Genomic DNA, 27,953 nt, shown 5'->3' on the forward strand with positions numbered 1-27,953 from the left:
CATTTTTTTCAACTTTAATATGCTTCAAATATATATAAAATATTCGAAAAAAGTCGTATAAGAGAGTTGCCACCTGTTTTAAATTACCATATGTACATGGAATAAGAAAAACTGTAATACGCTATCAAATTGAAAATATTTAGGTAGCTTAAAGTTGAAAAAAAAAATTAAGAAAGTTGCCACCTATAAAAAATCAATAAAAAATATTTCAGACAAAGTAAAATGAAAATATTTTTGAAGAAGGTTGCCACCTATTAGAAAAACAATAAAATTAGAAATTTTTTTTAAATTAAAAATATATAGCATTTTTTAGAAAGTCTAGAATTGAAAATGGTTTGAGTAGGGTTGCCACCTTTTTAAGGCGCAATCGGATAAATGTATGTATGTACATATGTAGCTCTTTATTTTATATTGATATAATAATGTTTTAGAGGAGTTGTTACATGTTCCAATATTAACATAAAAAATTATAATAAAATATTTCAGTTTTTATATGAGAAAAAATTGTTGAAAAGGGCTGTTTTTACATGAGGAAACCCCTTAAGATAGAGTTACAACCTTTTCAGATTCAATTTGAACCACAAATTAAAAAATGTTTGTTAGAAAAATATTTTGGTCTTAATATTATTTGAAAACTCTTTCCAGATTCTATTCTACAATTTTCTTTTCAACTTTGTTGTGACTTTAAAGCTTTTGCCCTTATTGTTGGTTGTTTCAGTATGCAATTGAGTTTAGGTTAGACAAATACTTGACCTTTTAATATATCTGTATGTATGTATGTATTTGACCTGAACTTTAAGAACTTAAGGGACTTTCATCCGTTTTTTAAACTTTCCGTTATTATGCGCTAAAGCTCAAAGCCTTACACTTATACGACATAGTGACAGCTCAAAAGCTTTCGCCAATTTGAAAAACACGAAACGAGCCATCGTAATCGCCAGATTTGGTTCCCTGTGCCCTCTTTTTCTGATTTTGAAAGTGAGAGTCCATTGACCCAATATACTATAAAAATCGCCAGACAAATCTTTCACCTCGTCAATAAACAGCTATCAAATACTCACTAATTGACTTCTCGAAATAAAACTTCACACGAATATAAGAATTCGTTTCGAGTTTTCGTCAGTCCGGGTCAAATTTGATCTCAAGGTAAAAATGCCAAATAAAACAATTCTTGCATTTATTGATTTTTGTATTTAAGTTTAATTTATTCTATGCTTATGATCACGTTTATTGTTTCTTCATTTAATTTAATCGTATTCATTAAATTAAGTGACATTTACATGTTGCTTTGCGTAAGTTTACACACTTTGCTCGAGTTTTTTTTGTGTTCTTTTCTTTTTTGTTGTGGCTTTTGTCTGTTCTGTTTTTTTGCATTTATTTCTCTCTTTTTTTGTAATAATTTAATACTTAATCATTTTATTAAAAGGGGAAGAAAAAAACTACGCTAAGTAAACCTTATTTCCATGTACTTTGCGTACAATGTTGCCAAATCAGTTGTATTGAAAAGAAATATTACAAACACAGTTTCATCACTCTAGATATTCACCTATATATATCATATACCATACTATATATATATGCATGTGCATATGTATTTATTATCATCATAGTTGCTTTAATTAAATTATAACATAAGTATTTATATACTCGTATATTATGTACTATACTATATATTTATATATACATATATATAAGTATATGTATATATTTACCTACTATTCTCCACTAAGGTGCTAGCTCGCTTCTGTGTTAGCACCAACGGCTTCTTTAGATCGGAATACTTAAACGTTCTAGTAAACATCTACATAAACCTTGTTTGCATTTTTATTTGTTTTTGTTTTTTGTTTTTGTAATATTATTTTTTTTTGTGAATTTACATAAATATTTTTCATAGTTCATAGGAAATCAAAAAATCATTAAATTCGAAATACATTTAACAACTCGGTAAAAACCATTTCTTAGTATATTTAAATATTTAATTTTTAATATCATTTTCTTACTAACATACTAATACACCTATAAGCATAAGAATCTCACAATTTTTAATATATTTTTTTCACTAATACTTAGCATTGCGTTTAGAAAATATAGAGAAATAATAAATTATAACTTAAAAAAATGAATTTATTTAATTAAATTTCAAGATCGGAAGAGCATATAATTTACTTAATTAATTTTAAATTAAAAAATATTTTTTATTTTAAATTAAATTTAAAATTTTTTTAATTAATTTAATTATTTAATTAAAACAATTATTTTTAAAAATATTTATTTAATAAAAAAATTATTTTAAAAAAATAAAAATTAAATAAATTAACTAAATTTTTTGTTTTAAAGAATTTAAAAATAAATAATATGCATTTTTAAAACAAATTAATAAAGTCACATTATAAAATACATAAACTCAAAATACATAGTTTTCATAAAATAAAATAAAGATACAAAAATATGTCCCTCTATCAAAATCCGAGGATATATTTTTTTAATTTATCTAAAGGGCATAAAGATTGAAATGTTAAAAAAAATATTAATTTTACCATAACAAAGAATAATAAAATATTTTAAACTAATAAAAAATAATCCAGTCTCATGGACCAAAAATCAAAAATAATAAATTTACTATAGAAAAATACATTATATATTTAAAAATCTCTTAAGAAATAAAAATCATTAGAATATTTAACAAAAAATCAATAATAAATAAAAAAAACAAGAAACCATCACATAAAATTATTAAAATAAAAATTTTAGAAAATTAAATATTTAACAATTAATAAATTAATAATGGTATATTTAACAAAAAACTTAATTAAAAAAATAACAAAAAAATGAAACCAATAAAAAAATGTGAGAAAAAAAAATAAAAAGAAATATTATTATAAGATTAAAAAAAATTAATATATAAATAAAAATATATTTTGCACTTAAAATCGGCCATGAAATACTTAATAAAACTCTTATATAAAAAAACTCAAAAAAATATATAAACTATATAAAGAGTTAAAAAAAAATGTTAAAATTAAAATATTGAAAAATAATCGAAAAAAAATAAAATTATGACATTCTTCTAATAGAAAAAATACAAAAAAATTTAATTCTTAAATAAAAATATTGAAAAAATAATTAATAAAAAATATACAACTTTTCTAATATAAAATATCAGAAATAAAATAAAAACAAGTTTACCATAAAATAATAAAAACATACAATCAAAATAAAATATTAAAAACTAAAAAAAGTGGAAAGAAAAATAGAATAAAAACCTTTTTTTATAGAAAGCAAATAAAAAAAATAAATGTTTATATAAAAATATAATTAATATTAAAAAAAATTACTAAATTTGTCTAAAAGAAAAGATTAGAAATTAAGCAAAAACTGGTTTACCATAAAATAATTAAAAACATCCATCCAAAAAAAACTTCAAATAAAAATATTAAAAAATAAAAAAAAGTCGAAAGAAAAATAAAATTAAAAATTTTTCTAATATAAAATAAAAAAAAAAATTTTCTAATATAAAATAAAAAAAAAAACAATTAAATACTATTTTTAAAGTTTTATTCCGCTACCATCATTAGTTCCTAATGTTTATACTCGTATTATACAGAAAAGGCATCAGATGGAATTCAAAATAGCGTTATATTGGAAGAAGGCGTGGTTGCGAACCGATTTCACCCATATTTCGTACATGTTATCAGGATGTTAAGAAAATATTGCCTGAAGGAAACGACTATGTAGAGTTTGGTTGACATAACTATAGTAGTTTCCGAGATATGTATAAAAAACTTAGTAGGGGGCGGGGCCACGCCCACTTTTCCAAAAAGAATTACGTCCAAACATGCCCCTTCCTAATGCGATCCTTTGTGCCAAATTTCACTTTAATATCTTTATTTATGGCTTAGTTATGACACTTTATAGGTTTTCGGTTTCCACCATTTTGTGGGCGTGGCAGTGGTCCGATTTTGCCCATCTTCGAACTTAACCTTCTTATGGAGCCAAGAAATACGTGTACCAAGTTTCATCAAGATATCTCAATTTTTACTAAAGTTACAGCTTGCACGGACGGACGGACAGACGGACGGACGGACAGACAGACATCCGATTTCGACTCTACTCGTCGCCCCTGATCACTTTGGTATATATAACCCTATATCTGACTCTTTTTAGTTTTAGGACTTACAAACAACCGTTATTTACAAATATAAATGTTGAAATAAAAATATAATTACTATAAAAAACAATTTTACTAAATTTTTTTAAAGGAAAATATTAGAAATTAAACAAAAACAATTTTATCAGAAAATAATAAAAAAATACAATTAAAAAAAAAATTAAAATGAATTAAATGTTATAATTAAATGTTACAAATTACAAAATAGCGTAAAAAAATAAAAACAAAAAAAATATTAATATTTTCTAATAGAAATTAAATAAAAAACAAAATAAATGTTAAAATAATAATATTAAGAAAAAACAATAACCGAAAAATAGAAAAAAAAATAATAAATAAAAAAATAAAAAAAAATGTCTAATAAAAATAAACTAAATACATGTTTATATAAAAATATTATATAAAAAAGTTAATAACGTTTCTAATCGAAAATACCACAAATTAAACAAAAACAATTATTTTTATATTTTTCATTAAATTTAATATATTTTACAATTTTGATTTACATATTTATTTATTTGGTCAATAAGTTTGCCATTTTTTCCATATAATAAAATTTTACATATTTTAACAGATTTACTACTTGCTACACATTTAAAAATTTACATACATACATAAAATAGGATATGGGACAAAAATGAAGAAAGCGACGTTAAAAATAATAATTATCTTACAATTTAACAAAAATGCATACAAACAAATGTACATGCAAATGAACGAGTTTGCATGTACATAAATTACTTGGCAATGAACTTTAAATTAAGTTTATATCTTATGGTAAAACAAAACAAAAATACATACATACATAAATATATAAGAAACGAGTCAAAGCTTGGGATATCATATAATATACAGCAATTAAACTAATCAGTCAGAGGCTGGAGTTGCGACCGAGTAATTTCGAATAAAAATCCCATGTAAGTTTGTATGCAGTAATATAAAAGTTGAGAAAAAGGGGGTGCTTGAACTTCCGCACGGAGCGTGAGCGTGAGATTGAAATAATTGAAAAAATATGTAAATAAATTTTGGTGTGAAAGCTTTGGTTTTTTTTCTATCATTTTTCGAGCGCGGAGTTTGATTTCTTTAAATTTTTTCGATACTAATTTACACCGTTAGACTTAAAAACAGTAAGAGGAAATTGCTTATTTTTGAGAATATTAACGAAAACGCTATTTTTATGCCGTAAAAATTAGAATTGAGAATAAGTATATAGATGATTTTTCGTTCGAGACTGTGATAAGCCTGTATAAGAAGAGAATACTTCATGAAAACAATTTAAAAGGAAGAAAGAATGTCGAATTTATTTATGCTCAAGAATTGTGCTCTCTCAGTTAAATTCTACGGAGTACTTTCGAACAGCTGTTTGCAATTCGATTCACATTTTTCGCTCAGCATTTTCGGCAATAACAATATTAATGGAGGTTTGTGAGAATTTCTCTCAAAAAATTAAATTACGAAAAATTAATTCAAATTAGCAAGTAATCGGAAGATTATTAAGAATATGGTTTAAGGCTATCATTTATTTTAGTTTCAGTAAGATATAGCACTATATTGCCCGCGAAACCATCGAGAAATATTCGAAAATAATACTTTCTACAGAATTATGCAAAGATATTTCTTAGACTGGACCCAATGACGGACTAAAAATCGAAAAGGGTGCTCAAAGTTCATATCTAAATATCCCGTTATAAGATAAATAGATGAGGATTGCACCGTGATCTGAGGTCTATTGACTCCTTATTCCCTTGTAAGAGTAGGTGAAACGGTATTAGGTATTTTCAGGAAAGGTTGCTTTCAGGTTTTATTAACAGAAAATGTTAGAAAATATTCAAGGGACAATTTTGGATCGTAAGCGTCTTTCAAAAATATTTTTTTTATAATACTTGTTGCCTTGGAAACTTTTTTAACGGTTTTCTGAATAATTAGAGAGCGAGAGGCGAAACTTTGTAGACTTTTTCAGCGTTTGAGGAAATTTCAATATATATTTTAGAAAAATTACACGTTTCAATATAAATTAGGGTGTTCCAATTTTTCTTATAATTTTGTTTTTGATTCCCACCATCTCAGTTGTTCTTATTTCATGTAAAAAATTCCCTCCTTAAATTTTCAAATTTAGTAATTTTTGAGTGGCTGTAACTTCGCTTCCGGTAAATATTGCCATAGACTTTATGAGTGCTCAAAGACTCAATTTTTAGAATATAAAAACCTTTTTAAAAACTTGCGTTATCTTTCCTAAGCTAATTATATCAGAAACTAAACCCGATCCGTTAGAGCTGAGCGATACTGGTCTTTTTTACATCAAATAGAGACATTTTCGGAGATAGGTTTAATAAATACATAAATTTTTTGTTGTTGTACCCTAATATGCCTATATATGTATTTGTTGAACCACTTCTTCTTCTTTATTGGAGTAGACAACTACTACAATGAGAATTATTTTGGGGTTAGGAAATTTTCGTCGAGACTGAAATGACTTTTATGATACTTTTGATTTTGATGGATAATTTCAAGCTCGAAAATTAAAGCCTATAGATAGCTATGGTTATAAAAAAGTTAAGGTTTACATAGGTTTCCTCGGGAAAAACAGCATTTTTCAATTTTTTTGCAAATAAAAAATGAAATATTTTATTAGAATTTTTTATTGGTTCTACTGAAATTTAAAAAAAAAAATAAAGTATTTTTTTTAAACTTGGCCATTGCGACACCATCTCCGGTGACCCCTAGGAAAAAATATGTGCCTGCGTTGGCAGGAAAACTTCTTACAAGATCATTTAAAGTAAAAAAATACGTGTTTTATTTAGTTAAAACCTTATCTTAGAACTTGGATGAAGGGAAAAAATTGAAAATTTGGATTTTTGTGCAGACATGTTTCCCAAAAAAATTAAAATTTCGGGACATTTTTTTTTCAAATAGCTGTAATCGAAAAAATTCCTTCGTTCAAGACTTTAAGAATTGTATCTCAAAGAAGTGTGTCTTAAAGACGGCGCACTTAGCCTAGCTAGCCTTGAGCGCACAAGTTCTCAAGGCTGTATCTCCGAAACTATTACTCGGATCAACTAGAAAATAACACAATATTCTAGAGGTGTTGTAGAATTTAATAAGACAATGAAAAAAATCGATTTTTTGAATCCCGTAAACTTATGTAAGCCCTTAATATTCAGCAAAATACTAATGGGCAAGCAAACCCTCAAAGATGTAGCCTTTCAACTTTTTTTGGTAAAGTATTCGGATAGAAGCAACTTATAGAATTTGTTAAAACAAAAACTTTTCTTTTTGTTATTTTAAGGTTATGAATTGGGCGAAATTAATTGAACAAAAAATATTTTTAAAATTAATAATAACATTTTCACAAATATTTTTTTTATACGTTTTCCACATAACTGTTAGTTTTTCTGTTTGTATGCAATCTTTTATGCTTGTTTTGTTTTTCATAAAAATTATTTTGATGTTGGTAACTATAAACACGGCAATGAACACTAAATTAGCATTTTTGACTATTGTTTATTTGATTTGTAATATAATATATATAATTTTGTTCAATTGTTTTTAATTATGCATTTTGTTTTAATGTTTTTAATTATGACTTTTATTTTATTGTTTTTGTTTTACGCTTTTATTTTGCTGTTTGGTAAGTTCCTGATTTTTTGTAATGCAAAATACATACATCTGTATGTATATAGAGCATTTTTGTGTTTTATGCATCATATTGTAAATTTTTCATTGTGTGTATGTGTGTGAGTGCCATATTTTTTTTTGGTATATTACGTTTTATTTTTGTTTGACGCGGCTGCATTTTATTACCCGTGGCTAGTATGCTTTGTATTTCTAAATTATTTTTTGTTTTTTGTTTGTAATATTTTAATTTGTTTAATAATTTCTTTGCATATGACACACATACATATGAGCACCCAACCATGTGCATGTTTTTGCATGTATGTATGTACATATGTGTATATGTGAAAGACATGCTGCGAGAATTGCTTTAGTGTTACTTTTTTGTTTCACTTTTTTCTTTGTTTTTGCATCCGAAAAAAACGTCGACTTAACAGAATTTACAAATAACACTTTTAATTACATACATACATACATATAATATATATTTATATAAATCAGCTACACAAAACAGTTGCCAGCGCAAATTCTATACTAAATACATACATAACGGTTTTCATGCTTCTCATTTGCCTTTTATTACATATTCTGCATTTTCTATAATCCCTTTTCGCATTCACTATTGACCGCTGTTGTGTTTCCGTTTTTATTTATTTATTTATTTTTTTTGTTATTTTTCCTTTTATTTTAAAATTTGCATTTCACGCTTTTGTTTCGCAGCGGCATAGCATTTATAAAGCAGACAATCAATCAAACAATCATCAATCACATACAGCTCGATTGTAACGGTAAATCGTAGATATATATATTTATATATTTTAAATGTAAATTTAAAGTAAAATTTAGCTAGCAAACACTTTACAATAACAACTCAATGAAAATGGAAGGAATAACGCAATGTCTAAATTCAATTTCACCTCGACACGCCACCTTTACTCCCCTCCCCTCCCCGCCTAGCTCTCTTTTCCGCCTACTTTCCACTTCTTCGACTGTCACACAACACCGTTATTCAGCAGTTAGCATTTATACATTTGTAAATTTGCATTCACCGTTTGCCATAGCCCCGTTACATTTTGTTATTTTAAAACAGCTTGCGCCTTCTTCTTCGTCGCATATCTTAAACTCTGCTCTCGGCTCTCGGCTCCCTTTGTAATTCACTACTTTTATTAACATAAATATTTATCTACAATTACATGTCATACATACATAAATAGAAGTGTTTAAATATTACAAGTTAGTATATAATATTGTGTTATCATATACATAAATATTATAACCGTTCTGCACGAAGAGTTCACCGGTCGGCAACTGTAAACCTCTAAGTTCCCTTAGCATCCTACACTTACTCGTATCTAACCACTTACGTAACTGTTGCTTATAATTTGTTGTTGCTTTTCTTTTTTTTAATTATTATCTCTTGGTTTTCATTTTTATTTTTGAGTCGTGCTGCGATTTTTCAGTTTTCTCAGTAAATTTTAGATATACATATATAAGTAATTTTTTTTTTATTAATTTTCACTATTGTTTTAAAAATTTGCCAGCTACGTTTCTCGTTTGCACAAGCTTCACATTTGGAAACTGTCCACTAAATTCACATCTTCGCTTTTATATCAATTTTATTTTAGTTAAGTTTATTATTTAGTTTTGATTTTAAAACTATGCTCGGTTATTTGTGTTATATTTATTTCATTTATTAGAAAATATATTTTTCCTCCGTTTCTGTTTTTTTTTTTTTGTATTTTTGTATGTATGTATGTATTATAATTATTATAATATATATATATTTAAATTAATTTATTTACTATGAGCTAATTTAGTTACAAAATACAGCATGTCGTTGAACAGCATCTACTGGAACCGCCTTTACTTTTCTGCCTTTGATCTGTACATATTTTCGGAGGATAGAGAGAAATAAAAGTTTTTCGATTGTCAGTGTGAAAGTACTATTTTACATTTTATTTTAAGTAATTATATTAAAAATTGTAATATAAAAAATTTATATAAATTTAAGAAACATCCAAAAATTTATTACTCATATTGGGAAAAATTATACGACTGTAATAGTAAGACTTTTTAATTTAAATTTCGTGCGAAAACCCATGGTATAGGTTGGTATTACCGTTACTGACATCTGTGCCAAATGTCACATCAAAATAATCATTGATATTTAGTAAACGCAGGTCTGTCTGAAGTACATAAGGTGCATTCGGCGATTTTTTCGTTCCATTAAATTTTGTGTGTGGAATCAGATTTTTGGTGCCGAAAAAATCAGAATGTTGAAAAAGACCTTCGGTGATAAATGTCCCTAGCAAGTGTTTTTGATTGATACCAATTACTCAAAGATGGTAGAGAACGTGTTGACGACGAATCACGTCCAGGACGGCATCAGCATCAACTGATGAGCAACAACTGGCGACAAGTCTTAGTTCTATGCTTACGAACCGGAAACAGACGATCATTCGTTAAAAATCAAGATTATGTTGACAGTTTTCTTCGATTATTGAGGTCTGGTGCACTGCGAATACCTTCCGACCGGTCAAATTGTCAACAAGGAATACTATTTAATTGCTATGCACCGTTTGCGCGAAGCAATTCGTAAAAAGAGACCGGAATTATGGGCCGACAGCTCACCGTCGACAAGGCACCGTCGCATACTGCATTAATTCTTCATGAGTTTTTCACCAAAATTTCAATCCATATCATGCCGCAACCACCGTGTTCGCTTGATTTAGCTCCATGTGACTTCTTGCTTTTCAGCAAACTCAAACGACCGCTTCGGCGAAACCGTTTTGAGTCAATTGAAGACATTAAACGTGCGTCGCTACAAGCATTGAAGGTTTTGACTTTAACAACTGTTGGGGACAAGGCGGTTTAGGCTCAAACCATAAATTTTGAAAGATAAACTAAGAATTTTAGAATTATGAACAAGGTCGTCCTACTTTAAATTCATAGAAGTATAATAATCATATGTTTTCTGAAATCGTCCTGATACATGGGTTGGATTAGAATTGGTGCTATTGTAGGAACAACTTGCATAAACAGGCTGTTTTGCGAATTGTACCTGTTTCCCAGCCGAATTAGCAGTTTTAGATAAGGAGCGCATACCTTACGCCATAACGATCCCAATTAAAGGATCTCAATTTGGAGATTCGGCAAATGGTAAATCAGCATCAGCGGACAAAATGGGTGGAGCACCTGAAGTCTGAAATCATGACCGGGTTTAAACTAATTTCGAGGTCCATACTTCGAATACTCCGAATCCGAAGAAGCCCGTGAGCTATTTTAGACGGTAGTTCACGCTGTAGCCTTCTACAGACAAGGCCGAAGGATGTGTTACCCGGCGGTTGCGCAAAATACCAAGAGTAGTCTCTAACTTTACTTTACTTTTTAGCGATAAGGAGATTCGGAGTGTAATTAACAATGCTAAATCTTCCTAGTCCATTGACCCAGAAGGAATAAACTTGCTGATGCTAAAGCACATATGCTCGACAGCAGTAAGCTTCCTAACCTGGGTTCTCAACTTGTCGCTGATTACTCTTCAAATATCCGATTTGTGGAAAGTCGGATGAGTGAACCCACTACTGATACCTGGGAAACCCGCCAAAAAAAGGCGACGGAGTCTAGCAGACCACCAGAATGGCTTCCGCAACATAAATGGCAATTGGTCGGTTGGTCTTAAGCTACATCGCGCCGATATGGTCCATTGGATGTAGTGAAACGAAGCCGAAGAATCTTAAAGCGTACCAGAAAACTGCACTCCGTACAAATATACGATGTCTCTTGATGTTTCGAACACTTACACAGCAAGGACCGTTCGCTTCCGATTAAGAACATAACGAGTTTACAATTATTTCGTAAATAGCAATGAAAAAACAACACTTGTAGTGGAAAAGTGTTTCGAAAATTAGTAAATTCGATCTCAAATTGGTTTTCATTATAAGAATATGTGGCACCACCAATTTACTTCTCAAAGTGAAATAACAATACTTGTGATCAATTGAAGATTCACTTTTGAGCATAAGTTGAGAAGTATACTATATTTCTCTTAAGCTGAAATTTTATCTCATACAAAAGTACCCTATTTTTGTTTACAATTCTTTGCTTCTCCAATAGAGACCGAAAGAGCTGCCGTTGCCAAAACAAGTTGAGGATTTGTGAAACTTTTTTCTGAAAAAATTTCTAGCTAAAAATTTACTTATGGCCATTTTAGCACTATGTTCTAAAAATTTTTTCTTTATCGATCATTTATAAATTGTTTGGAGTCCCTCAACTAGGTACTGAAAAAGTCAAGGTACTATGATCATCATGAAAGTTAAAAATATATGGGTTTTCAGCCATAATAGACTTTAACCTTAAACTTCTCAATTAAAAGCTGTCTGAGGAAATTATCGTTGAAAAATTATCAAAATTACTCAAATATAAAATACAGATAATTTTTCGAAAATCTTATTATACGTCTCTGAGTACAATATTAACATGAACTCAATTTTTGTAAATATTATATACTTTAACTCGAATTCTGAATATTTTGGGGTTCATTCTGACATACATTTTATGTAATTGGCTACAACAGTACTCAATAAGCTCGTATACGACCATTCTTTCTAATAACACACTTCTCTACTATAACTTTCCTAAATAACCGTAATATATACTTATTTTTGTTGGCATTATTATCACTTACCTTGCGAATTGGGTTCTGGCAAATTATCACGCGGCACTAAATGCATAACAGTCGTTTTGCCCAGCGGAAGTCCCAGTGCGCCTAAAGTTACATTGCAATGTAGAAATCTACCTTGATATATGAGACGTAATATTTCGGCCTTGGAGACGGCTTCACGCTCCCAATCTGCAAATACAAAAACAAGTGTAACAACAAAATTAGAATTATTATGACCAAATAGTACCCGCACTTTTGGTATGTGGTGTGTGTGTGTGTTAGGTGTCACATTCTCCGAATTCATTTTCGAGCAAATACACTAAACTATGATAAATATTTGACTTAATTTGTTTAAATTTCGCATTTCGAAGTTTGTACTTGTTGTTGGTTTAATATAATACAGATAACAACAAAATGCAACGCAACACATGCAACAACAACGCAGCTCCAGCCACACTGACTCACGCACAGGGCAGGGCTTTGACGCCGTCAACAAAGAACCCACGCCTCGGCCGCACTTCCTCTTCACACACACACAACTCGCACTAATCACATACATACACATACATATATATGGTCGCTTTTATGCTGTGGGACTCACTTTCCGCAAGTGCATTGTTCGATTATGGAGTGCATTACATTCCTATGTGCATGCAGAACTTTGCAGGGATCGTGCGCGCATTATTGGACCTTCATTATCGCTTTATTGTTGTTGTTGTTGACTATGAGTCACATGGTTGCACGAAATTTTACTATTTTGATTACGATGCCGGCCGAAATGGAGCCACATGGTCACACAACCGCATAGCCATACAGTCACATTCGGGTGTATCTAGAGGCCTTATGATCAGCCCAAACGCTGTTATTCGTTAAATACATTTTATATGTATAGGGTTTTTCAGCAAGAGCGATACAAAGTTTTTTTTTTTAATAAAACAGAAACGGTTTGTAATATGGATTTCTTTAGCATGGCCACAACGGGCTAGCTTGCAGAAGTCCAAACGCTGAACCCATTTTTGGACGGTTTTTAAGCATAAATCGGCCGATACTGCTGCAATTTCACGTTCGATATTCGTAAGAAGTTCATCAATCGTCGCTTCCTTTTTGGCATAGACCATAGACTTGACGTAGCCCCACAGGATATAGTGTAACGTCGCCAAATTGTACGACCGAGGCGGCCAATTGACTGTCCTATTTCTTGAGATCACACGTTTACCAAACTTGGGTTTTATTAAATCGATAGTGACATTCGATGTGAGGCTTGTGGCGCCGTCCTGTTGGAACCACATATTGTCCAACCTTTATCATCAGTTCGGTTATCATTGAGCGGTAGCGATTCCTCTTCACAGTAACGTGCCGGTCTTCATCATTACGGAAGAAGTACGGCCCAATGACAACGCCGGCCCATAAACTGCACCAAATCGTAATTTTTTCGGGACGCAATGGTGACTCATGGAGTACGTACCTTACGGGCACTTCTTTATTGATCATTTTGTACTGTGTCTGTTTATTCAAATTTTTCCACCAGACGCGATATTGTTGATCTAACAGAACGATTATATCGGCCATAAATTGAACGTGGAGCTCTTAAATTTGAGGCCACTGACTCCAAATTCCGGTAGAAAATTTGAATGTTTCGACTCGTTGTTGGATCGTATATCTTTCCATGATGAAATAGCAAACCTTACTGTAGAGAAATGTTAAAAGAGCGGGTAAAAACATGGCGTCGTTTGCTGTTCCTATCGGTCTACTTCTGTAGCGTCCCTATTGAAAACCCCGTTTTTCAGTTTGCCAGAATGATGGGACGAGCTTAGTGGATTCAGCCATGCCCATCTGTCTATCCTTATATATGCGAACTAGTCTCTCAGTTTTTGAGATATCAATCTGAAATTTGGCACACGTCATTTTCATTCTAAGAAGCTGCTCATTTGTCGGAGCAAAAATATCGGACAACTATAGCATATAACTGTCATATGTCATATAAATTGACCGATCAAGCTCAAGTTCTTGTATGGAAAACTAACTTTAACCCCGTCCAGGATAAGTCCGAAACTTTACCACAGTGCAGACTGGTTCTTTGAAAGTGATAAAAGGATGTCAGACCGACCGACCGACTGCACACAATCCACTGTTATATTGTAAATGTTACATGTATGTATTGTTTTGTAACTATTCATTGTTGTTGCCAACCACTACGCGAAGGCGACGGCAAAGGCAAAATGTTGCTGCCGCTGCTGCTGTGCTGTTACGCACACAGCAGTGCGTGCGTGTACGTGAGTTCGGCTGTTTGCTAGTGGTAAATAAATCAGGATAAGTTAGCGACAAATGCAGTGCCTTCATTAGCAAACGACAAATGAATATTAAATAGTCTCTACGCACAACAACAACAACAACACCAGTTGGCGAATATCAGGCGCTCCAATTCGCACAACAGAGCCGTTGGCTGCACTGCGGCGCCTGCACACCAAGTAACAGCAACTATGCGGCAACAAACACACATACATATGTATGTACATACATACATACACAGCAGTTACACGAGGGATAGCCCAGAGTCAATGTAGTTAAGCGGCAACAACAACATTAATTGGTTGCTGACATCCATTTGAGTTTATTAAGGTGGGAGGGTAGGATGCAGAGGGGACGCAGAAAGGGATAAGCAGCAGGATATCACTACGAATTAATATATGTATGCCCATAGGTATGGTATATACATATGTAGACTTACATATACATATAGGTATGTCTGTATCACTGCGTGTAGGCGTGACCGACACAAAGCGCGTGTCCAGTGATCAAAGTAATTCAACAATATGTGCCAATGTACATATGAATGTATGTAGACACAATCTGTATATATAAACATACTTGTAACACTATTGCTGCGCGCGTTGGGTGTCAGCACGAATTTTCGCTTTGCCCGCGGACGGTCAATTTAACACCGTTGACCCGCAGTGGGCAGTTGGCTGTGTAGTCTCTATGGCCAGGACACACTAAGTGGCATTTTACAATGTGATTGCGCTGACGGAATACTAATTTTAAGCAGCAAATATGCACAGGACTACATTATATTAATGTACGTGTGTAGTTGTGGGTATACCCAGCAGAAATTCCAACTGTTTCAGGACGAAGGTGAAACAAAGCGAAGGTGGTTACGAGATTCTAGCAGATTGGCAAGTAAATGGTTAAAATATTTAGTTTTCAGGATCTGGAGTTAAAAAATTCACATATGCTATACGGAGGAGAAATATATAGCAACTTTATAGATTCTTTTCACAAATATGTTTTGCTTAAGATATTAAAAAGTAGCCTTCTTTAAGAACTTCAGATAGCAAATCTAACCAAACAAACTCTATTCGAGATTTAGTGGTTAAAATGGGTTAAGGGGTTTCAAAAAGTCTAATTTTTTTATTGTCTTATTCTCTATATATTCTCTCTAGAATATTGTCCTAAATTATCAAGTTGATCCGAGTAATAGTTTCGGAGATACAGCCTTGAGAACTTGTGCGCCCAAGGCTAGCTAGACTAAGTGCGCCGTCTTTAAACGCATTTTTCTGTGTTTTTGAAGTTGATAGCCAAGATTTCTTGCGAACTGTTCAACCGATCTTCATGAAATTTTAAACAAATTTCGAAAAAAATTTCGCGAAATTTTCCCTTTTTTGTAAAAATTTCTGCCAAAAATCCAATTTTCAGTTTTTGCCTTCGTCCAATTCTAAGTTAAGGTTTTAACTAAAACACGTATTTTTCACTTTAGATGATCCTATAAGGTGTTATCACGTCAACGCGGGTGCATTTTTTTCCCGAGGAGTCGCCGGAAAATGATGCCGCAATGGCCGAGATTAAAATATTTTTTTTCAAAAAAATACATAATTTCTTTGTTAATAGTGTATGTTTGTAGCAATAAAAAATTCTAATAAAATATTTAACTTTTTACATGAGAAAAAAATTGTTGAAAAAGACTGTTTTTTACCAGAGGAAACCTATGTGACCCCTGAAATAAAAATAAATTATGGATTTGCTAATAAGACTTCTTATTTTTAAATAATTTTCTATTCCAATTTGGATCAGTCCATAAACTGTAAAAATTGGTACAGTTGAAAGCTTTATAACCATTTTATAACCATTTGTTGACTAACTGGTAGCATTTGTCACCATTTGAGGGCTACTCAAGAATGCTTTCGAATTATTACACATTTATTATGAGGCACTAAAATGTACACTTGTATGTTATATGCAGGAAGCATAAGTTAGTCGAAGTTTTCACTTACAATTTACTGATATTCGATATTATTTAGGTTAAAATTGAGGCTAATGATTATAGTTTCCTTTATAAGCTTATGTAATTTACTATTTAGCAACTAGAAAACTTGCAAATGGCAATATATTTGCTAAGCAGGTATCAACAGGTCACAAATGTAGTTTGAAATATTTTTCAAGGACAATTGCTAATTGATTCAGATGTCTACTTCTAGACGCTTTGTTGTGTTGTTTTACGGTCGAAATATTTATCTAAATATTATATAATGTCTATCATTTGAATGCTAGGAAAGTAGTGGATCCTTGCAATATATTTTTGGAAATATTTTCACTTCTTTTTTTCCTTATTATGATATGTGATCCTGAGTCCTGCGATATTGTATATGGTAATACGTTACATTCTGTATAATATCAATCTGAAGGGAGAAAACTATACTATTTGGTATATTGGGGCAGGGAGAAGGCGCTAACTGATCTTGACCATTTTGACATTAAATCACATTGTAGTCAGAAATATATGCCTCATTGGAACATCTAACAAATTAATCGCTATATTCGACGCAAGGCCAATTGGTAGCACAGGGATTCTTCTATTTGGTATATGAGAGACAGAAAGTATTTAAACCGACCGAAAAATTGTCAAATTTAACTGATACTTTACCCCTATCGTGTTAGAAGGATTATTTTATGAAGAATTTTTCGACGCCGCAGGTATTTTTAAAAAAGTAAAAAGAAATCAGAATAAATCTGAATTAGAAAGAATAGTAGATGTGGTTGTGGTCTGATGTCGGAAATTTTTGAACTATATCATTAGGATGATGTATAACATACATAATATACAAATGACCCGAACCAAATTTCATTACCGCCAAGTAGTTTTTGAGTTAGGTATCTCCCTGACTAACTAGTTTATAGACTGATTGTAATATAAAGTTATAATTTAATTAATATTTTTGGTGTTATACTTCTAATAGTAAGACTACTTTTCGAAAATTTTACAGCACATATCGTTGTTGTTGCAATTATGAGCTTTGTACCTAATTAAAATTTTATAAACTGAATAGGGTATATTAAGTTTGCCACGAAGCTTGTAACACCCATAAGGAAACGTGGGGAACCCTATAACATACATACTTGTATATATGTACAGTGAGTCACGCTGAAAGTGAGCCACTTTCTATTCAAAAATATATCTTCACATTGCTAACTTCAAACCTTTATGGCACCCTTTATTTTTTGGTTTGTTTGTAAGATGAGCTGTTATTGTTGTAGTCAATAACGGTTCAAAAAGCTTCAAAAACGAAAACAAGTGTTTTTTTGCTGAAATAGCGGTATTTTTTTTAAAGAATATGCTTTTTTGTCTAATCTTGATGGGTCGACAAACAAGTGTAGAAATTAGACGAGAGATTGAACTGCACCAAGACGATAAATTTCCCAGGGATATAGCAGAATATCGTTAAAAAAAAGTTGGTGAAGTGGTCGCATATAAGGTTCTATCGAGCGTATTGTGTGAAAGATGAAAGCCCACCGTCAACAAACTGATTGGACCTTATCAGTGTGGCTTAAGACCTGGAAAATCAACAACCGACCAGATATTCACCATGCGCCAAATCTTGGAAAAGACCCGTGAAAGGAGAATCGACACACACCACCTTTTCGTCGATTTCAAAGCTGCTTTCGACAGCACGAAAAGGAGCTGCCTTTATGCCGCGACGTCTGAATTTGGTATCCCACCAAAAGCTCCGTCAGGATCGAGAAGGAACTCCCCGAGCCGTTCGATACCAAACGAGGTTTCAGACAAGGCGATTCCCTATCGTGTGACTTTTTCAACCTGCTTCTGGAGAAAGCGAATTGGCGAATATCGCATTCGATGGAACGATGAGCTGTATAAGATATACGACGACATTGACAAAGTTCAGCGAATTAAAAGACAGCGGCTACGCTGGCTAGGTTATGTTGTCCGGATGGATGAAAACACTCCAGCTCTGAAAGCATTCGACGCAGTACCCGCCGGGGGAAGCAGAGGAAAAGGAAGACCTTCACTCCGTTGGAAGGACCAAGTGGAGAAGGACCTGGCTTCGCTTGGAATATCCAATTGGTGCCACGTAGCGAAAAGAAGAAATGACTGGCGCGCTGTTGTTAACTCGGCTATAATCGCGTAAGCGGTGTCGACGCCAATTAAGAAGAAGGAGAAGTGTGCAGCATACAATTCGTCATTATATTAAAGAAGAAAGAATTGCAAATAAACAGAAAACGAGCAAAAGGAACGCGTTTCCGAGAGAGCTGGTGCATTTATCGTTCGGGAAACTAAGAAAAATCCTCTTTTCAATGCTCCAAAACTGACCGATACCGTTCGAAATCAACTGAATATCCATGTCAATCTCAAAACAGTAAGAATAGTCCTCAGAAAGCACGGTTTGAATGGTTTCTAAAATTATTTATTTGGTTTTATTAACTGATGAAAGTAAATATAATTTATTTGGCTCAGAGCATCTGAACAAATGGTTTGGCGGAAAAAAAACTACGATCTTCAACCGCAAAATCTTACTTTCAGTATGAAGCACGGAGACGGATCCATCATGGTAAGGGGCCGAATGGCAGGTGATGGTACTGGAAACCTACACCATAGTACGTCAAAACATTAAGCTAAGTGTTAAACTGAAGATCGAAAATGAGTTTTATTTGTAACAGGACAACGATCCCAAGCATAAATCTTTATATAATGCATGACGAGTTGAATATCATTACCATGTCCGTATGTCCGTCTGTCTGTATACACGAGAACTAATCTACCAGTTTTTGAGATATGAAATTTTGAACGCGTCTTTCTCTTTCTAATAAGCTGCTCCGAATCGTCCATATTAGATGACCATAGCATATTGCTGCCATACAAACAAGAAATGCACCTGTGAAGGTTTATCGTTTTGTATATATGTACATATACATACAAGGTCTGTCGCAAAAGAAACAGAACTTTTTAAATATAACTGTTTCTGGCGGCGCCACCTATTGGTGGGTATATGAAATAAAAAGTTTGATCTCTTGTTGACATTTCGTAAAAATTTTAAGACAATTGGATAACTACAATCGATGTTATCGATCAAAAAGTGACAGCAGCTTTTAGTCATCGGTCGTAAAATGCAAAGAGCAAATATTAAGTTTTGTTTTAAACTTGGGAAAACGTTTACTGAAACATTTCAAATGATTAAAAAAGTTTATGGTGATCAGTGCCTATCCCGTAGTAATGTGCATGAGTGGTTTAAGCGATTCCAAGTAGGTCGTGAGGACCTCTGTGACGATCAGAAGTCGATCGTCTTCAGAAGTCAAAAATAAAGACAATGCTGATTTGTTTTTACGATTCCGAGGGTATTGTACACCGAGAGTTCGTCCCACCTGGCCAAACGATTAATGCTGTGTTTTACCTTGGTGTTATGAAGCGTCTTTTGTCACGCATTCGTCGTGCTCGACCACAATGGAGTGAGGCAGGGTTCTGGCGCTTGTTGCACGATAATGCGCCGTGTCATCGGTCGACGCTTGTCACTGATTTTTTGACAAAAAACTCCATATTAACCATTAATCACTCACCCTACTCAACTGATCTGGCACCCTGTGATTTTTACCTATTTGGAAAACTTCATTTGTCCATGAAAGGACACTGGTTTCAGGACATTTCAGCTATCCAAAAGGCGACGACCGATATTCTCAAGAGCATTCCGAAAAATGACCTTAAACACTTATTTGAAATGCTTATTGACCGGGCTAAACGCTGTATCGAAGCACAAGGAAACTACTTTGAATAAAAAAATATAACTATTGAAATATATTAATTTTTTGTTGTTTTTTTAACAGCCCTATTTCTTTTGCGACAGACCTTGCATATCTCGTTTAGTTCTAGGTTTTACAAAGCACTAATTGGTGAAAATAACTATTATAGTCGAGAGAGTATAAAAAGCTTAAGATACTGCCTATAGGCATTTAAGACCACCAGTCTCTGGAACAAATTATGCAAGTGTTTGCTTTTATTAATTGATTATGACACTGAAGTTCATGAAACCGATTAGTCGCTCAATGCGGCGGCCGGCACAAAAACTTATTATTGTAAAACAATAACAACCGCAATTATGTTATTAGGTAATATGCGCTTTTTTACACCGGAAAGTATCAACTTGAGTTCTATGAATATATAACGGCACAATATCAAGGAACACATTTCAAGTTCACTTACTCGGTAAATATTGACATAAATCAAAACAGGTACAAATGTATACACATACATATGTACATATACACTTACATTTGTTTATTTGTTTAGTAATAAATTGAGACCAGCAATTAACAATAAACGTCACCTTCGTATTTGTTTTGAAAATTTCCAATAGTTAACTACTACACACACACACACTCCATGTATATACATATACATATGTACGTAAATTTGTAATTTTTATTTGTAGACAGCAACAGTTACTCAAAGCAAGTGCAACAACAACAAATATGTGGTAACAAATAACAATTGCAGCAAAATCAATTTCAGGTGCAATCAGAAAAAATCTAATAAATAGTTTCTCTAAATGGGTGTATGTTTGTATGAGCGTGTGTGTGTGCAATAAAGCATTACTATGGTGACAATAAATCAGAAATAAATTGTCAATAATGGCAGGGAGCGAACAAAGTTGTACTCATAAAAACATATTGTGCAGGAAATTCACGGTCTTGGCCGCAGCAAGTCGCCGAGGTGCATAGAGGCGGACGGACAGTGGCTACATAGCAGATATGGCTGTGGCTGTGTACAGTGATTGATGCAATGCAACTGCTGTTGTATGGATCATATGTATATAGAACGTTGTTTTAGTATATATATACAGATATGTGCACTTATTGTATGCTATTTATAAAATAAAAACATTTTTTTTGTGTTGCCACTCAATCGAGTTCAATTAAATTCAGCTTGCTGGCGCATTTACCAATAACTCACAGATGCTCAATGAAAACATCTACACTTTTATATATTGCTACATAAATTAAAAGTGGTCAGCATACATTGTATGTGTAGTTATAAATAGGGTCAGAATTATTATATAACACTGGGCAGTCATAAACTGACAACCGTGCGAGAAAAAGTTCATTGTCGCCAGATTGAATGGGTCCACATGCGGTATATTAATTCTTCAAATTTTAAGTCAAGGAAGCTGACCATATGAAGGGGTCCGGACAAGAAAATTCACGCAGAAATTTTCTCCTTCTTCAACTACATCTCTGAAGACTTGGATCATTGCGTCCCAGAGGCTAATATTGGCAGTTTCTCACTTTTCACATACCGAAGAGAGACATGTGAATGCAGAAGATTAGCTGCAGAAGAGGATTATTGAGCCTTTTCATGGATAGGTCGCAGCTAGGAGGGAAAGTTGGAAGGAGAGTTTTGTGTAAGAAGGTCTCCGTAAATATATGCTTTATGCCACCGGCCCACTGCAATGGCTCTCAGGCAAAAGTGACTGTTATTAATGTGGTTGTATACGTACTGCTAAAAAGTGAAGCCTCTTTCAGGCAAATAAGCATTTACTCAGACAGCAGAGTCGCAATATTAAAGCTGAGCTCGCTAAATATGCGTTTAAAGGTCAAGTAATCTCTGTCCTCACTAGTAATGACATCAAGTTACTTCATCGCCAGGCATTATCCAATAGGCATTCATGCGGTATGGCCAATAATTTTAACGGAAACAAGTCATCAAAGTTGCATGGAGCCATTGTCCAGTCTTTGCAAAGCAGAATATAAAGCAACTCAGCAGTATTACCGCCGGCGAACCAAGTGACATAACCGAAGCTGACATTAACCGTCTCAACGAATTTGTGATAGGCCAATTTGTCAATTGTAAGGCTCTTATTATCTATTATATAGGTAGTTTAGGTAACACAACGGACCGGCGTTCTGAGCTATCGAAGTGAGATCCCTGTTAGGATCGACCTCTTAACCTAGCCTATCATTATTATTCCGTTACCACGGCTATCACGTCTAAGTAACTGGAATGGACCAGAATTTTTATACTGCCGAAGACTGTAACTCGGCACCATTCCTCGAAATTCTTTAGGAATGTTTTCTATCGTTATAACAACAACAACAATGCTTCACCTTAAAAGGGTGTAAAATATATTTATGGCAACGTATATCTAAAGCTTTATATAGTAGTCCAATTTTCGGAGATTGTAGCTTTGTCTTCGATAATAATCTTTGTCAAATTTTATATTCATGATCAATATCAAATAAATCAATTTTTCATAAACGGACTTGATTTTGATAAGTCACTTTATATAAAAGTTATGGGCTATAGTGGTCCGAATGAAGAATTTGTTCAGAAATTGTGTCACTTTCTTAGATAATATCTGGCCAAACTTGGTGAAGAAATTCATTTTGCTCGATCAGCTTGTATAGCAGCTATATTCCTTAATAGTACGATATTGGTGGTTCTGGCGAACAAACAACTTCTTGGGAAGGAAAATACGTGAGCAAATTTCAAATCGTTATTACAAAAACCGAGGAATGATTAAACATAGACCTAATAGTGGCCCGAAATTTCATTCAGCTGAAATATTAATTGAAGTTGGGAGATCTCATAGAGCATTATTAGCGATTTTAAATATATATGTACAGTCTGTCGGTATGTCTTGCTCAGTGTATAAATTTAATACATTAAGCTTCATTAAGGGTAAAATGACTTTTTAAGTTCTCTTGATTGCCATTCACTTAGGAATGACCAGAAACGATACTTCTAAAAATGGCTCAAGCAGCCTATGACTTCCGGTCTTAGACCAAGTATCCTCTGGGTAGCCAAAGAACATCCGTTTGAAGGCGAGATAAAGAGAGACGGCGAACCATCCCTCCTAAGGATTGTGCGCTGGGTTTGGGACCCGCCACGTAAAAAACACCCCAATAAAAAATTATCAACAGCTTCGGAAGAGAAACCCCCAATTTGTTGAAAATTTTATATTTGGCACATTTACGAGATTTGTAAAGTCACTAACAACTTACAACTTCAGAGTGTTTTCTTTGTAAACAACAGAAGGGTGCATCAATTGTACAGTTTAAAATTTAAGAGCCTAAGTGGTCATATCATCACACACTGTGCACATTTCATTGCATCTTCAATAATTCATGTCAGGCGCTCGCCGGCTGTTGCAACGTAGCACATTTTCATTCTTCGAGTTATGCATGCTAATTGAATTTGATGCAGCAGCAGTGTCCAGCGCAACGAAGATGACCGACCGACCGAACGGCCATTCGCAGCACTTTATTGCATTTTACGCATTTGTGCTCTACTTTGACCTAGCTACTGCAGCTTTACCCCACAAACACGCACGCTTACATGTGGTGGATATGTAGAAGTGTTGGTGCTTATAGTGGCAATTGATGCAATTTCTTTGTTTGTTGTTTTTGCTGTCATACGAGTATAAGTTCATGTCCCACAGCAATCAATCGTCTGCTCCGCAGCATAATACAGGAGAAGAGAGCGAAAGAGCGCCCGACATATAGGGCGTCTGCAGTAGACAATCATTTTGAAGCTATAACAGTTGTAAATGCGTGTTGTTGCTGCCTCCTGTCGCAGCTGCTGGACAGCAAAGTGCGTCAATTAATTTGTGTTAAGATTATAAATAATTGCGAGTGTCTTTGTTCGTCCTCGTTGCTCGGTTGTTGATTCAATGAATAATAGTGCGGTACAGACGATTGTTGGCGAAAGCGGGAAACAAAAAACTTAAACCATTTTCATTCATAGTGCTGCTAGAAATAAGTAAGCATGTACGGACGTGCTTATTTTATAAAAAAGTTGGGTGCAAATGTACTCCTTTGCTATCAGTATTGTTGTGATATTAAGAAGAAACTAAAAGCCCTCTCATAGCAACGCCCACTATGTGAGTAGTCTGGTGATATCCTCACGGATCACAATTCCTCTCTTGTTGCCCATCTGAGCAATTCCATATTTCGGACAGTTCAGTTTCTGATAGTATAGGTCCAAATCAAGAGTTTTGACACTGGATCGTTATACATACATACATACTTAAATGTTTGTATCAGAGGAGGAATCAGTTAGAAGATGCAAGACCCCGGTGGCACCGCTGCCACAAATGGGAGTCATCCGTCTGCAATCGGCGAATACGAAGAATATCGAAGAAAGAACAAAAATGATATCGACTGCCTTATACCGCTGTAGAGATGCCTTTGGCAAAAGGTGGGGTGTCTCACCAAAAGTGGTCCTCTGGCTCAACGACACCATAGTCAAGCCCATTATGTTCTATGGAGTCTTTATGTGGTGGAGGGCTCTAGAAAATACTACACTTTCAAAGTGGCTAGAAAACGTTCAACGCGCGGCGCTCATCAGCATGTGTGTTGCACTAAGGTCCAAACCGAACTCTGGCGGCTCTTTCTCGGTCCACATACCGACGAGGGAGTTGTGGGTGGGAAGAAACTGTTAGAGCAGAGCGGCAGTGAGCTTCTTAACGGAGGTTGGTGAAGGGGTTTACCGTCAGGAGCTCTCTATCAACTTTAGCTTCAGACTATTGCAGTGTTTTTTTAAGTGGAGATTGCAGTCATTAAGGTATCAGTGGATTTACTGCTACGGAGTGCAGCTTCCTTTAGATAAGTGACCATCCACTTCAGGTTCAGAGTTGGTCAAGGAGTGCCTAACCTCGCTTTCAATAGCATCGTGTGTCTTTGTGATAAGACTGGTATGGGTGCCTGGGCACAGCGAAATCGCAGGAAATTGTAAAGCTGATGAGCTAGCAAGAAAAGGACCCAAGAACCGCTATCAGTAGAATGGGAGCGTTTTGGTGCTCCCGTATTCTCTTCTGTTCTACTACTAGATAGCTGGGCTTCGCATAGGTACATGCGCTGTTGCAAAAGCCTTTTGGCCCAAGATCGATCGCAAGAGATCTAGTGATCTCTTTATCTTCTATGAGGGCAGCGTCTTCTTAGTTGTGGGGCTTTTAACAGGCCATTGTTCTATTGGCGTCCATGCTATAAAGATGGAAATCTTACCGGACGCCGTCTGCAGAAGCTGTATGGGAGAAGATGAGGTGGAAACAACGTAATACTTCCTTCTTGACTTGCCTGCTTTTGGGAAGTCAAGGCTTAAATACTTGGGAGCGCATACCTTCAGACATCTAACCGAACCGGCGGGAATGGAAATTAAACGCTTGTGCAAATTTGTATTGGTTGCTAATTTATAAGTTCGAACACAGGAGTTCTTATTTTATATGGCTTCACAAAGTGCTACGCACAGCAGTCCTCGTGTGATCTCTATACATCAGCCATCTAACCTAGCCTAGGAATTGGTTGGTTAGAATTTTTTTTTTAAGTTTCGAGTACAACTACTGGAATTGAGCAAGGGAGTTATATATAGATATATTTGGGACTGATTACCGTTTCGGAAGAAATTAATGCCCTCTGTTCGTTTTACTTATAACTTCTGTTATTTAGGTTACTCTTTGTAAATAGGGTTATGTTATAGGTATTTCGATTCCATATCTTAGAAAAAATCATTATTCTCTATCAAAAACTTATAAGAAACGTAAGGTCGTCGAATTTGTTTTCATAACATCGATTGCAAACACAACGAAGAGCATTGAATGCAGATAACCTTGATAGCTTATAATGATCTAAGGCAAACACCGAACCTTCAACGTCAGAACTCACTCAGAAATTATTACCAATATAAATCTAAACTCATAATTACATACCATACCTAAAAGTCAGTTTATGGTTCTCAGCAATAAAGTAAAATCTTAAATTCGGACTAATTTATATTCAGCGCAGCTACTTTGGAAAATACCTATGTAAGTGTATATTGATGTGTCACTCACCTTCAGGCCAATTATCGAATACTGTTTGTGCGATATCACCAGCAGAATCTGATGGATTAAATAGGAATTCTTTTGTTTTGCCACTAACGAGTATTAAACGTAAATTTATCTGCAAAGAGAACAAGAAGAAGAATAAAAATATTGAAGATTAAGTGCTAATGGAATTAATTTACAATATTTTACAATTATTGCACGTGATGAAATGAGCAAATATAAATGCATATATATATAATTAATTTTACAAAAATCAATTTGACTTTCACTCACCTCAGTGATGACCTCAAATGCCGTTAGCAAAAGTCATTAGCGATAATTACAAATGACTTTTGACTCATATCTTCACATGCACATACACACACCGACTTTCAATGAATACAATATATTGTTTTTGCATTTGCATGTTACATACTTACATATGCACATACATATTTGCGGCGTATCTGTGCAGCTACGCGGGTTAAGTGTTACAAAAAGCTTGCTCATGCTGTCAATCACAAGCGACAATGCGGTAAACAAACTGTCAAATCATTTGTCGGATTGCTCTTCTTTCCGTTGATGCGCTAGGAGATTGTTATCCAAATATGTATTGTAGATACATATGTAAATATGTTTATATATGTGTACTTTAGATTTAAGATTCTACATGTATTCAAATAGATATCTTCCTTTTGTTGCATTCGAGAAAATCGTTTACCATTTTTGGTGTGACAGTTGAGAAAGCCGAACACCGTCATTTTGACAGTAGAAACAGCCCACGCAATTAGATGGTGATGTATTCGATTGAAAGTTATGACTTTACCTATGTACATATGTACATACATATGTTTGTAATTATAAACTTATACCGTTGAAGAATAAATCTTTGATATTTCATTTATTACTTGAGATTATATTATCTTATTCTACAGAACATGAATATCAAAAAGCTTGAGCTAAATTGCAAATTATTTGAGAATTACAAGACCAAAGTATTCCCATAACGTATCACTGGATATAACGGATGATCCAAGAAATACTTACGCCTGAACAACGTTTACAAATTTTTCAACTTTATTACGAAATTTTCGCGAGCTTCGCTCAACTTAAGGTCAAGATAATCGGCGTACAGAGCAATGCCGTAGCTGCGGCCAACATTTGAAAGCTATAATCTTCAAAAAATAAATGCCAAAGAATGTTCTTCCGAATGATAATAAACATTAACCTAATAAATTTGAAGCTTCTGTGTTTTTTATACCCTGAACAGGGTATATTAAGTTTGTCGCCAAGTTTGTAACACCCAGAAGTAAGCGTCGGAGACCCTATAAAGTATATATAAGTATAAATTATCAGTATGTTGAGCTGAGTCGATTTAGCCCTGTCCGTCCGTCTGTCTGTATATATACGAACTAATCCCTCAGTTTTTAAGATA

At 33.7% G+C, this 27,953-nt stretch overlaps 1 protein-coding gene across 1 annotated transcript in view; it reads right to left on the reverse strand.

Moving 5' to 3' along the window:
* Window positions 1–9,525: 9,525 nt before the first annotated feature.
* Window positions 9,526–27,953, reverse strand: part of LOC120775607 (myb-like protein AA) — a 138,180-nt gene continuing 119,752 nt past the window's right edge. The window contains exons 3-5 of the mRNA XM_040105848.1: window positions 26,546–26,654; window positions 12,465–12,629; window positions 9,526–9,662 (exon numbers count right to left, since the gene is read on the reverse strand). Coding sequence (XP_039961782.1) covers window positions 9,598–9,662; window positions 12,465–12,629; window positions 26,546–26,654 — 339 coding nt within the window. The 3' untranslated portion in view covers window positions 9,526–9,597. The remainder of the gene's footprint in view (window positions 9,663–12,464; window positions 12,630–26,545; window positions 26,655–27,953) is intronic.

Source organism: Bactrocera tryoni, chromosome 4 (genome assembly GCF_016617805.1).
Source record: "Bactrocera tryoni isolate S06 chromosome 4, CSIRO_BtryS06_freeze2, whole genome shotgun sequence".
Taxonomy (NCBI): Eukaryota; Metazoa; Arthropoda; class Insecta; order Diptera; family Tephritidae; genus Bactrocera; species Bactrocera tryoni.